General features: G+C 36.8%; 1 protein-coding gene across 4 annotated transcripts in view; it reads right to left on the bottom strand.

Annotated features, from left to right (window-relative positions):
• Nucleotides 1-960: 960 nt before the first annotated feature.
• The window catches only part of ANKIB1 (ankyrin repeat and IBR domain containing 1), an 88,752-nt gene continuing 75,854 nt past the window's right edge, over nucleotides 961-13,858 (bottom strand). For 2 of the 4 annotated variants that reach the window (XM_066553307.1, XM_066553315.1), the window contains exons 12-20: nucleotides 11,959-12,093; nucleotides 11,318-11,404; nucleotides 11,158-11,224; nucleotides 10,645-10,790; nucleotides 9,876-10,054; nucleotides 9,268-9,319; nucleotides 6,197-6,308; nucleotides 4,482-4,615; nucleotides 961-4,133 (exon numbers count right to left, since the gene is read on the bottom strand). In XM_066553307.1, the coding sequence (XP_066409404.1) occupies nucleotides 3,381-4,133; nucleotides 4,482-4,615; nucleotides 6,197-6,308; nucleotides 9,268-9,319; nucleotides 9,876-10,054; nucleotides 10,645-10,790; nucleotides 11,158-11,224; nucleotides 11,318-11,404; nucleotides 11,959-12,093 (1,665 nt within the window). In that variant the 3' untranslated portion in view covers nucleotides 961-3,380. The remainder of the gene's footprint in view (nucleotides 4,134-4,481; nucleotides 4,616-6,196; nucleotides 6,309-9,267; nucleotides 9,320-9,875; nucleotides 10,055-10,644; nucleotides 10,791-11,157; nucleotides 11,225-11,317; nucleotides 11,405-11,958; nucleotides 12,094-13,858) is intronic. The other 2 variants (XM_066553333.1, XM_066553324.1) reach the window with 2 other exon arrangements.

Below are 13,858 nucleotides of genomic sequence, written 5' to 3'. Positions count from 1 at the left end.
CACAGTTATTGCATAAGTAACATGCATCTGTCTTTGCTGCTTTTGGGTCTTATTACTCATTCGAGCTTGTAGTAGAGCCAGGAATTCACCCTGGATTTTGTGAGGTCTTTGGTTTTTGGGCCTCATGATGGACGTGGGTAGGTAAAGGAATGGCAGAGATGACATAAAATGACCATGAGCACTTGGTTCTTTCAAGGCACGTTAAAGCTGTCTCTTGAGCCAGACAATTGCTTGTAAACAAACTGGATATCTTTGTGTCCATGGCTATCTTTGTGTCCATGTTTTGGCTTCCACTGTCACCACCCTCCCTGAGTAGTCCAGTGGGATGCCTTCAGGGAGGGTGCTGAGGCACTGGAACAGGTTGCCCAGAGAAGCTGGGAATGCTCCATCACTGGAAGTATTCAAGGCTGGGGGGGATGGAGCTCTGAGCAGCTTGCTCTAATGAAAGGTGTCCCTGTGCATGGAAGGAAGATTGGAACAACAGGGTCTTCAACGTCCCTTCCAACCCAAACCAGTCTGCAATTCCATGATCTTGGCATGTTTGGTGGAGGAGGTTGATGATATTACTGTAACAATGAACAAAATAGTTTAGTGCTATTAATGTAACAGAGGCACTCTGGAATTTCCAGGTGACAATGGAGAGTGGATATTAAGTGGCACTTAAGTAACACTGCTTAACAGAATCTTTCACAAAAAATGACTCCCACCAGTACTCGTAGTGACAAGGCATTACTCTACAAAGAACAAATGCAAACATGGCTGTAGCAATTAAGATGAAATCTATTTTAGATTTTTTTTCAAAGCTTAATGATGGTACTTTATATTTACAAATCAAAACATTCAGCTTACTATATGGTGTCCAACTAATCTGGCACAGTGCTGAACATACCCTACAAATGTCTGTCAGCAGTCTCAAGGACCTGCTACAGTAAGTCTAAGATGTAATGAGACAGAACGGAATTAGTTTAAGTAATAAATGTTTAATCAAAGAATTTTACATATTATTAACAGCATTCATTTGGCCAAACATCTACATGGTTGTAGTATCCTACCTGTATATAAAGTGGGAATGTATCAAGTATAGACTATGAAAGTGCAAATAACAATTCAAGGTTAGAGTAATTTTTTTACATTATAAAATTAACAGGTTTACAAAATAGTCTTGCCAAACTTTTATTTTTGAATTGTAAATTCAATGACTATGATGTTAAAATAAGTACCAAGAAAATACAAATTTAATAGTCTAATTTCATGCTCATAAGAGTAACACGGAAACAATGGATATACTGCACAACCTAACCAAATTACGTAAAACCAGAACCCACAAACTTCACTATCTTCACAGAGAGCACTCTTACATATCTTACTGCAACTTTGCAAGACATCTCAATGCAATACACAATCTTTTTGTGAGAATCTTTCTATTCAGAAATTACCATTCAAGGAAGCTATGTGAGTTAAACAACTTTCAGACCAATTCATGATGACAGTTCATGAAGGACCACTTCAGTTGAAGGACTTTATACCTACAGGTATTTTTCAAAGGCTCAATATTATGTGAGTAGTAGGGTGGCTAGAGGAAAAGTTGGAAAATTATTTAGACTATTCTAATTCATTCTCTCTAAAGATGCTTGAAAATGGACAAGGTTTTTTATGGGGTAAGGGTAAAATACTCTTATTTCATTTTTTACTACTCTGAACCTTGTAACTGCAAGGTTCCAAAGCTGGATTTGCATGAATTAGTTACCAAAACACTCACTTGAACTCACAGTAATCAATACATAAACTTTGCTATCATGACACTTGCCTATACACACTCAGTAGTAATAAACTTTTATATCATATCAACAAATCCCTGGTAACAGTTAAGCAAAACTTAAAATGGAGTGTATGTAATTTGCTCATGTTATGAAAAGTTTTGATTATATGTAATTAAAACAGCCATTTGAACAACTTATTCTAGTTGTAATTACATACTGTACCATTGTATCTCACTAACTGTAGATTGATGCTTTTAAGCAAATCTAAAACCAGTATTTTTGTTTTTCACGGTACAACAACTAGGAAAAGGTTTTTTTGTATTTTTTTAAATTTTTTTTTTTTCTTACACTAAACAGTAATCACACAGCAAATGAATATTGTGCAATTGAACAAATACCTAGTAGTGTTTTGTATATGCAAAAACACTGACTGAACGTTTAGTTATTTACTGTAAAGGCAAGGCCATGGGTGGTTTTATGGAGGTCTTTGCAATTAATAGCATAGTTACTCCAGAACAAACACTGAATTTGAATTACTTGTTTAACTGTGGCAACTATCCAGTTGGGTTAGGCAAAGGCACCGTAACATGTTGAGCAGGATGTGTTATCTTTTAATTGTGGGACTGACTAATATATGAAAATTCTGTATTCCTATATTTTTATAAAATGTTATCATTAAAAGTAATTGCACTATTAGTGCATAAAATGCTTTGTAGAATTATGAAAACAAAGAACTATGATTGCACTTCCATTAAAGTGTCTCTTAAAATACAGCATAGCTGTTGCTAACTCACTGTATTTTAATATTTAAAATAACTGTTTAACAGCAGCATTAGGTTTTATTAACTTAAGATACAGGCTACATTTAATTAAATGCAGTCACCATGGCAACATATGCCAGTTAAATTTGGAGATGCAATGCTACCCAGTGGTTTCTTCCATTGCTAAGAATTGTGGGATTAGTTGGATAGGGTAACACTGCACTGTTTCATTAGGCTACTGCCAGTTAACTTTTCACAGTTTGGCACATTTGGACTGTAAATAGACATGAAAAAATCTTTGATTTTAAAGGGAGAGAATATCCCCTAAAACTTGTTCCTGGAGCAGTACTACAGAGAAGCATTAAATACCTCCGTTCACACTGCTAACAAAAATGAAAAATTACTAAGGAAAAGTTATGGAAAACAAAACCAAAATGCAAATGAACTGCTAGATGTTGTTTTGGTGAAATTATGAGTTCTAAAAAATGGAATAAACTATTTCTTAGGAAAACCAAACAAAATAATCAGTGTAAGCCTTTAATCCATACTTTCAAGTTAAGGATCATCAACCTAAGGCTAAACAGATGCTGCATTGTATTAGGAATGTGGAATACAACCTACTTATTCCTTTCTCTTGAGAGCAAAAGGCAAATACTACCTAATTAAATGCAAAGGATATTCCTTGAAAGGTTCACATCATTATGAAGAACTGCAATTCAAGAGGAACTCCTAAATATCCGTTGTTACGTCAGTGGTTACAACTGAGCTGCAATTATGTGGATCAAAGCCTCCATAATGCTTACTCCACATACTGTACCATCTGTCACTGCCATTCTTTTACTCCAGATTTAGTTTTTATTCATACCAGATGCACGTGTTCAGTCCATTCACTTGAGGTTTGAGGAGTCTGACTTGAACTGTCTCCTGAATTATCTAGGGTACTTGTTATCTCCCTGTTACTATCACCAATTTGTGATACTGTTTCTCTTGGAATAATGTTTTCTTCAGAAGTGCTTTCCTCTGTTTGGGTTCCTCTGCCTTCATTTTTGAGTGCATCCTCAAACAGTGCATGCTCTTCCTGAGGCTCCAGCCCTGTGTCTGTAAGATTTGGTTGCCCTGCTGACCCATCTTCAGTGCTGGGCTGCTGTGACTCCTCATCTGTTTCTGTACTTGTTGAAGGAATCAGGGCAATACTCTGTGGGTTCATGTCATGAAACCAGGCCATAATATTTCCAAGCAGATTTTCATTGGTATTGGGATCTTGACTGCTGGAATCAGCATCACTTGAAGTTGAGTATAATCCACTTCTTGTCTCGCTGCAGGGGTGGGAGTGAAGACGATTGGCTGAGAAGGGATCATTGCCTGCACCCAGTCTCATCAGACTGTCACCAAGTTCTAGCAGCTCAGAGCTGCTCAAAGCACCCCTTGGGTTGTCTATACTGACGGGAGCAGAGTCCAGTCTTGTAGGCAAAGAGGTACCTATTGCTCCTAAAGATGCCTCATTATTTAGAAAGTCTCTAGTTTCTTCATCAATGGCCAAGCCAGATTCTTGTAAGGACAGCTGAATAGCTAGCAGGATGTTTGGGTCATCTTCATCCAGAGAACTCAGAGCCTGTGGAAATACATAAGGATGCTCTCAGAATAAAACTTGCATCTTGTTACATATTTTGGATGAATAGCAATTTTGTCTCAAATCTGAAATTCATTCATTATTCCTACATGTCCTTTATCAGAATCAATTTTTACCAGCAGAGCTGACAACACAATTTAAAAGTTAACTATTGTTATGTCAGTGATTGTTTAGCAGTTCTTACCATTGTGAATGTATAATTTGTTGTCCTAGATTCTCCCTTTCTCCTTGAAGAATTAAGAAAATTTGCAGAGACAAAGTGACACAGAAAGGCAGAGCAGAGGAGAGCAAGCAAAGCAGAGAGAATGGAAAAGAGATTGGGGGAGATACCTGAAGAGAATCCTGGTTTTCAGAGCGACTGACAGGGGTATAGTCATGAAGCGAAGAGCTGTGCAGAATACCCATAGAAGCTGAACTCACCATGGAGGTGCCATGTCTTCTACTGCTGCCACCTTCCTGAGTGTCTGTTTGGGCAACCAAAACAAAAGTGGTTGAAGAACCAGTGAGGAAGCCTCCTCTGCTATGATTTACTGACAGAATGTCTTACTTCCTTTTGGATTCCAGTTGTGCAATTTTACTCCTTTATTCACTCTGAATGAAAGAATCCAAACCACTCCTTCCCATCGGCTCTTACACAGTGGTGAAACACCAATCCCACTGTTTTAGGAGTGACTCCCTGGCTCATTTGTCCTTTCTGCCCTCAATACCCTTCTCTGAAAGCATGGGCTATGCCACTGGGAGCAGGGGCAGAAGGGGCAAAGTGCTTCTAAGGCACATACATGATTTATGGAAAGCCCTGAAAATTACTGCATGTGGACACAAATACAGGATGCATTTATAGGTGGATTACAAATCACGTTTGCCCGTTTCTCTGTTCAAAGACAAAACCTCAGCTATAATGTTAACATTATAATAATCTTTGCTGTAACATTGCAGCACAATTAAGAGTAGAGTTGTTAGGGAATACTTCAGCAATTACTGACATTGCTGTTTTCTTAAAAGCCACAAAAAATAGAAGTAAGATGGTGCTTCCAGAAAAAAACTGCTCTGTAATGAAAATAAATGTAAATCTTTTGACTTTGGAAAATGGAATTTTCCACTCCAAAACTCAAAATGTGATAGACTGAAATAAAATAATCTCTTGCATGCTTTAACAGTGTGCACTTGGCCATCAGTACTATATCCAAGAGTTCAGTCAAAATCTATTCCTTCAGCTAACAAAATAGCTTTGCATTTTATTTATAATAGGGAAGAACCAAAGTTCACCAAAATGTTGATTACTTTTTCTAAAATAAAGGATGCATGTGATCCTTTCTCCTCAAAAAAGGATCTCTCCTCTTAGTTTTAAAGAACAAGCTAAGTTTTTAAGTTCCTGAGACACAGCAATGAGAGTTTGTGCAGCATGGCAGAGAGACTGAGCACACAGACTGGCAGCTCTGCAGAAACAGTGCCACAGTATGATTTGGGTTCAAGATATTTCTGTACCTGTGCTAAGGTTCTGGCAGAACTGAGCCAGCCCAGACAGCCAAGTCACAGAGAGACCTTAAAGGACTGCACTACCAGCCCTCAGAAGAGCAGCACTCTGGAAGTCACAGCTCAGGCCAATTTCTTTCCTGGCTGCCTTTGCCAATACAGCTTCTGGGCAGAGTTTTGGAATCCAACCTTAGGGTGCTCTTCCACAGGCCTGGAGCCTCTACATTCTATGCACAACTGGTTCTTTTCATTGGTATAGAGGACTTGTGTATGAATGAATGACCTTTAGAATTTCTTCAGAAAAGCAAACCTGCGCTGGACAGCTGAGAAGTTGTTAGTGGGGAGATCAATGAAATTCTCTTTTAGAACAGCAGCAGCCACAGTGAAGTCAACAACACTTCTAAGATCACATAAAAAAACTGCAGAGACAAGCCTTTATGTTGTACCCTGGAAAATACAGCAATGTATTTGAAACTTCTTTAAAGTGTATCCACAGAAGACCAGGCCCTGTGGTCACTACCAGTGATTTCTGAAGCAGGAAGAGCAAGGAGCCAGCCCAGAGAGGCCCGTACCTAATGTACTCTCACTGGGGTCCTCGGGGTCGGGAGTGTTACTGAGCAGACTGTGCATGTCTCCGCGCCGGCGCTGTCTGTGCCTCCTCCGATACTGAAATTCAGCATATTCCTGCATAAACCAAAGGTTACAAAACACAGGGCAGCATGCAGCACTATTTTTCTGAGTAACAAGCACCACATTTTTATAAAAAATGTGTGATTTTATATGCTTATTATAAAATCACCCGCTTTCAGAAAAATGAATTGCAAGTTGTATCATGCGACGCTTAACATAAATAACAAAAAAATCCAAGGTAATCCTAGATCTATAAAACAACGAATTAGCAAAAAAAAAAAAAAAATTAGATGTACTACCAAAATTTTAATACTTGCAATCTCCTTTTTTTACCAATTCCAGGAACACATTTCTTGTTTAAATCTCTGATGCCAAACTTTATATATGCACCTATTGACACACTTTTTAATAAATGCATACTCACTGATTTTAGAACATAAAAACAACTGATGTGAATTAGACCAATAGATTATCTCAGAATCTCTGCTGCCAGCAATTGGCAGTAGAAAAGAACCTTGAAAAGACAACAGAAAACTGTTAGACATACACTGCAACTTGATATATTTCTCTGAGCCCCCAGGACACTACGGCTCCAGAACGTCTAAAGCCACTTCTGACACTCTTCTACTGGGAAGTCTATGATGGATTTTTATTCCATGGATTTTTTTTATTTTTACTTCAGATCTCCTCTACTTTTGCTTAACTTGAGCTGCTAATGAGCCATACCATATGGATCTGAACTCCCACAGCCTGTATTTTCTCATATTGTGTGTGCTTAGACATTTTATATAGCATTTACATTTATGGAAAAGACTCTTGACCACATCAAGCTAACATCCCAAGGGCTAATTATCTTAATACTTGGATCAATTAGCATATCTTTCCTAATATGGAGGAACTAGTTCTATGCTTGAAAGGAAATTTCCAGATATCTTTTCTGGTATGTCCAGCTGACATTAAACCTGTGTAGGCAGCACTTTGTGTAATTTCAGTTATTCCTACACACAAGGCAATAAAACTGTGCACACAGGTACTCGCTCTCCTCTTCAAAAGAATATTGTTCTTTATTACTGTGAGCTCCAAGTTGGGAAATCTGTAATCCAAAGGATTCATTTGGCCAAATGAATTGGTAAAGATAACAGTATCGTTAGTTTTCCTTTCCTATATTAACTCTTCAACATCTAAAGTACCTAAAACTTAAATCCAGAAGTGCTGTTTGTCTTACACAATGACCTTATTAATGTAGATGGTATTAGGAGAGTATGTTTTCTTCCATGAATTTTCTCAGAGCATGTGCTTACTCATAATGACATATGCAAGACAAAAGAAATAGTCACAAAATCATGGGTGTGGGCAGATTTTTATCCATGGAAGTTGTGAGAACATCAAAAAGTAGCTTTATTGGACCAGACAAAAGGTCCATTTAGCCCAATATTCTGTCTTCAACAGCAGTTAGTAGTATATGTTTGTTAGTCTAATGGAACACCATAAAGAAACAAAGAAAACATGACGTGATTCTTCTTAAAATGTTCTTCCAGCTTTTAGGGATCTCAGGGATTTTCTAAATGCAAGGCAGAGCCTCAAACAACAGAAAATTAAACCTTGATATAGAATAATATAACTGAATTATTAAAAAATAGATATAATTGTATCACTCTGAATCAGAAAAGGAATCATGGGAAGTGATCATTGAACACTAAGATTTATTCATCACACCAAATCTTAGCTCTCATTTGTTTGCAATAAATACAGCTCTATGTAAAATACTTTGCAGTGAAATTCACTAAAATAAACAAAGATGACCATTATCAATTCTATAAAATTCCTTTAGCATAGGTGGTTGCAAGTATTCGTGATAGCTACATAGCAAAGAAACCAACTTGCATCACACAGTGCCACATTTAGGCAAATCATGGACACTCATAAGCAGATCATCTAAGCACAGCTGCAATTGCACCTCCTGCTAAACAGCTTTTCAACACATTTCTTACCAGCTTCTTCTCATAGCCAGTTCCACTGTCATCAGTAACATCACAATCAATCATACAGTAACATCACAATGAGTTTGATGTTGTCAGATGTGAGATTATTTCAAAAAGACTAAAGGAAGGAACTGGATAGGAGAAGCAGCTGATTTTTTGTAGAGAAGCGAGCCATGTTCTCACCAGTGTGATGCTCACCAACAATAGCAAAGGAAATATATGGAAAAAAGTACATGGAGTTTTCTAGGATGTTTAACAATGACTAGCTAGAAAGAAAACAGCAAACAAGGAAATGTTGAAATGAAGTTTCCTTCCTGACTGAATGCTTTAATCTAATGTTCTCAAAACATTAACTAAAAATTAAGATGATAAAGGAAATCTTTATAGGAAGCTTCTCATATTTTAGAGCAGAGTCTCAAAAACTACTTACTCTTTCCCATATACAGATCATAGAATATGAATTAAAAATTATAATTTTCATTCTTGGTAAAGTAGCAGAAATTAATGTCACTTGAGTATGCAATTTCCATCCTGCTTTAATACCTAACAATAAAAATAAATATTTGAAATATTTAACAATATTTAGGAGTACGACTGCATGTTTTTGTTGGGATTTTGACAGAGGATGGAAATTTCATAAACTTTTTGTCAAATTCTGCTGAACTGATACTGCATTCAAAAGTAATCGACATAATTTCATACATTTATTACTTTAAGGCTCTCCAACACACAGACAGCAGTTTATATTCAATTTTAAAACTGCTTTTGTACTTGAAAAATGAATGTGAAATATCTAAGGTTGCCTAATGCCACCTTAGATAACTATATCCATGTGAGACGCATTATTTATAGTCATTGCACAATTAACTTCATATATATTTCCTTCTATTGTGAAATAAATGAAATGGAAAGCTTAACCAACTTGAAATGCTTTGACTCAAGATAAGGAAGCTCTTCATGCAGATTGTGATCATACCTGTGTTTCTAGCAAATGCAGAACTAAGTTAAAAAATTAAAAAGAAATAGTTTACCTCGGGGGATGCAAATCCTAAATACTCCCAATCCCATGTTCCACCAGCAAAGCTATAAAATGGAAAGATACACCATCAAATTTAGAAATAGAACAAATATGAAAAACCTCCAGAGCTTCAAAACCTATTGAAATCTGAAAACTAGGGCAAATGTAGCTCTCTAAACTTAACAAGTCTTCCCCCTTAATTCTTAATTCAAAATTAATTTTGAAAACCTTACAGAGTTAAGTTGTTGACTATTCCAAAACTGCCTGATATGTTTAGAAAATACTTAAGAGATTTTTGAAGCGTACCAGAGATTTAGTGACAATCTTGATGGAAAAAAGTAAAATTCAAGCCATGACATCTAATCATTAATATATCACAAATGGGGAAGCAGTTTAGGTTGCAACACACATAGCAGTGATCCTCAAAAAGAAAAATATGCTTTTCCCCAAAGGCTGTAATTCCACAAGGATGAGATGCCCAAGAAATTATCGCTATCACAGTGATTTATAACCACCACACTCAGCATCTACCTCATAGTCAGAGAACAGCAGTGGATTCCCCCTCTTTGGCAGCTACCAAAGGAACATTTTCTGCCTTGTGCAGCGTTCTGGGTGGATTACCTGCGCCTGGGTGCCTCTGGGGAGTCTGCAGGAGCAACGCCGCGGGCCACAGAGGCCAGGAACTCCTGGCGCTTCTGCTGCACGAGGCACGCGGCTCGGATGATTTTATGGCGGGGTGTCCGAAGGTAAGGCCGGTTCACTTTCTGTGCAAGGTCTTCAGTGACCATTTCTAGGTCTGTCTGCAAGAGTTAATGATACAGAAAAAACAGTTTTACAGGGAAATGCAAATCAGGAAGAACTCTTCTCCATGAACATTGAGGGGAATGATACCATTTTCCTGAAAACACCTTATGAAACACCAAAATACCCCAAAATATCTGTCCCCATGCCTACTCTTTTACTGACCTACATTCTGTCCTCCAGCTTGGAGCAGGATTTCCCTGCACTCTGAAATACTGAGTATCTTCAAGGGACCCAAGGGACAGGAAAGGAGGCAGCAGTCCCAGGTACTTCCCCAGTTTTGCCTCCTCCCAGATGTCAAGCACATCAGAAGAGAAAGAAAGAAAAGAGAAGCTAGAGAAGGAGATGAAGACTGAAGCTAAAATGTTACCCTCAAATTAACAGGAAATTTTCTTACTTTCCCCTTCCATCTGTCCTTATCCTTTTCCTTTGCAAAGTGATATAAAAAATATGCTACTTTTTCTAACTTGGTTACAAATATAAAACAGGCATGTCAGTTTTATACTACAAAAATGGCAAAAAGACACTGATAACTAATATAAAAAAAAATAAAGTGCCATTAGGAAAGTAAAATATATCCATATATTACCTGCATAAGTTCAAATATTTCTTTCTTTGTGCTTTTAGGCTCCAAAAAGAATCCATATGGATAAGAACACTTAAGAATGCGGCGAGTTTTTAGAAGCTCTTGCACTGCATCTTCAATGAATGTGGTATCAGGACAGCCTCCCTCAGCTGCAACATGAAACAAGCATTGGGAAAGTATTTTCCTGCTGATGTCAGCATTACTTTTGTGCATATCAGTTAAATATTTTGCAAGTAAAGAGCAGCAAGTTCTCAAACTCTGCACAGTGTTCTTAGGAAAAGAAATAAGCACAGAACATTAGCTTCTACCTTACTAATGCTACTTCCTCCTTGAGGCTTTGGAATAGGTAAGATTTACTCTACATTTAACTTTCATCCAATGTTTACAAATTCTAGTACTGGAGGGATGACATCACACAGCAGACTTGATGTGAGCACTGTCCAACAAAGAACAGTTTAGCCATAACTGTGTTGATGTGATTTCAATTCAAAGGCACAGATCACAGCAAATACTTACTTCCACTCAGAGCTCTACTCAACTGCTCCATCTTTTCTTTGGCTGTTTTTAGAAGGCGCTGTTCTAACTAGAAAAAGAAAATAAATAAAATAAAATAAGATAATTATTTTTGGATTAATAAAACAGAAACAAACATCAGTAAAAATGGCTTGACCCAAACCTGGTAGCTAAGTTCATGGTTCTTAAATCTTGTATAATAGTGCATAAACCTATCAAGCTCTTGAAATCTTCTATGCTTCTTTTCAGCCTGGAAAACAATGGAGAGACAAAAGAAACTAAAATAAATCTTATCATTTAATACAACAATCAAATATAATTAAATAGTGAACTGTTTCTATTCAGACTGTATATAAAATATTCTGCACAGTGTGTAGTGCCCTGTAAGTAAAGAGATAACGTTAATTTTTGAAATTCACAACGCTGCAAATACTGCAGCCAAAGAATTGATGCACTGACAGTCCCTGCTATTTAAAGCAACTTTCCAAAAGCCAAAATTAAGGTATGTCTTCTGTAGTGCATAGCACCTAATTGCAGGACCAGTATGCTCATTTCACAAAAGGAAACCATGTCACAGAGAAGTAAAATAACTCGAGTAAAGTCACCAGTGGTTGTTAAGTAAGCCAAAAGCAGGAATCTTATGCATCCACCAATAAGTACTGCTTTCTTTCTGTCTCTTTGATATGTTTAAGGTTGTATTTTTCCATTTGGAACTCTGGTGTGGAAGAATTTTGATTACACTTATCCTGAATGGAGAACTGCAACCTTAGTGCTATTTTTCAAATGCACACATTCATTTGTTACCTCTACTGTCATCTCCTTGGACTGCTCCTCCACATGCTGAATAACCTCATAGCGAGTGCATCTGTAGTAGCCCCCAGTGGAAGAGCTGTGCTTCTTCCACTCTTCTAAGCATATCCAGCAAAAGTCATATTTGCACTTCAGAACAAAACAGGAAAAAGGAAAGAAAAAAAAAAAGAAGTTGAAATGTCAGATTTGTAGTTAGGCATCGTCATTCCTCTATGGACAACTTAATTAACCACATTCTGAGTTTAAAAAATTTTGAGGAACCTCCTTCCTATTTTTCTTAGTCAGGAGATCTGTTTATCAAACCATATCAAACCATGTCAGTCATCATTTTTGTTCCTTGGATCATTAGACTGTGTTGGATTTACATGTTAAGTTTTAAGCAGAGGAAATGAACCAAATGGTAAATACAGCTGATCAGGCCTGTTTTTTTGTTATTGTTAGAAAATCAGTCCCATTTCTTTAAATAACACAGAAACTATTCATGAGAAAGAATGAAAAATTTTCCCTAATATTAATTAAAAAACCATGATTACTGGTATTTTTGTCATGTGGTGTTCCTGACACAACATATGAATAACAACTGTTAAAACAAGAGAGAAGAAGTCTGAACATAAACTTTGATGAGTGATCACTTTCAGGTGAGCCTTTTCTGCACTGACTGAGTAAAGTGCTTTCAAAATAGGTAAAACCTTACAAGGAAGTGTAAGGTGACTTATTCAGGCTTCTTTGCATCAGAGAAGATCAAACTGTGTAAATATTCTCAATTCAGCAGCGAGTGTTCAGCTAGTTAATTTCAAAATAACTGGAAGCTATTTTTGGACAGATAAGCAAAAGACTTCACGATTTGGTGAACCATGTTTATCTGTTATAGATGAGGAGAGAAAATTTACATTAATTAATATTAAGCCTTGAGTATTATTAGTGGCATTTGATAAATTAAATTGCATTTATTCTCTCTTTGGTAAGTTTAACCTTTCCAGGAATACCTACTTCATACCAGATGTGTTTGTCTGTAGTTATTTCATACAATCACTTAGATGTATTACAGAAGGAATGAAATCTAATTCTTGGACTGTACTTTTGCTAATTTTGTCTCAAAAATCAGTAGTGCTGACTTCCTTCTAAAAAGAAATGAAGACTAGAATATTTCATCTTATTATTGTGTGTGGTATTCACATAATTCTCTGAACAGAGAGATACATAATTCTCTCTCCCAGGATTTTCCTGGGAAGCTGTGAGATGCTGTGAGAAAGCTCACAGAAGAAAAAAAATAATTCTTATCTTCACTTGCTGCATCTGTTGTTGTGCACATGTGGAATGTGTTATGGAGACTGTTTACCAAAAGGGATTTCTTAATTGCACACTGGTGATGGTGGTTTTGATAGACTGACCAATTAGGTCAAAGCTGTGTTGTGACTGTCTGAAAAGGTCACAGGTTTTTAGTTTAGTGTTAATATAGTACAGTATTAGTATGTAGTGTAATATCATATAGAACAGCTGAATAAAGCATTTGTTCAGCCTTCTGAAATCATGGAGTCAATGCACATTACTCCCCCATCAGGGGTCTGCTACAATAATTGTGCTGCTCCTTCTTGTTTTCAAACATTTTTTAAAGCTGCTGGCTTATAAAAATGGTGAGAAGTGCTGAGAAAGAAGTACAAGAACTGTGTATAATGTGTTAAGTATCACTGCATCATTTGCCTACCATTCAAACCCATTCATATTCATTATAAAAAAAAGAATCTTTACAAAATATTTAAAAGATCATATGAAACAAGATATTTCACAAGCAACTGAACTAATAGAGCTCAACTTCCTATTAATTTATGTATATATGCTCCTACTGCAACAATCTCAGCTCTCCCAAATTATCTCCTATCTGACCACTCTATTA

This window comes from Molothrus aeneus, chromosome 1 (assembly GCF_037042795.1).
Source record: "Molothrus aeneus isolate 106 chromosome 1, BPBGC_Maene_1.0, whole genome shotgun sequence".
Taxonomy (NCBI): domain Eukaryota; kingdom Metazoa; phylum Chordata; class Aves; order Passeriformes; family Icteridae; genus Molothrus; species Molothrus aeneus.
This window is presented reverse-complemented; position numbering and strand designations above follow the sequence as displayed.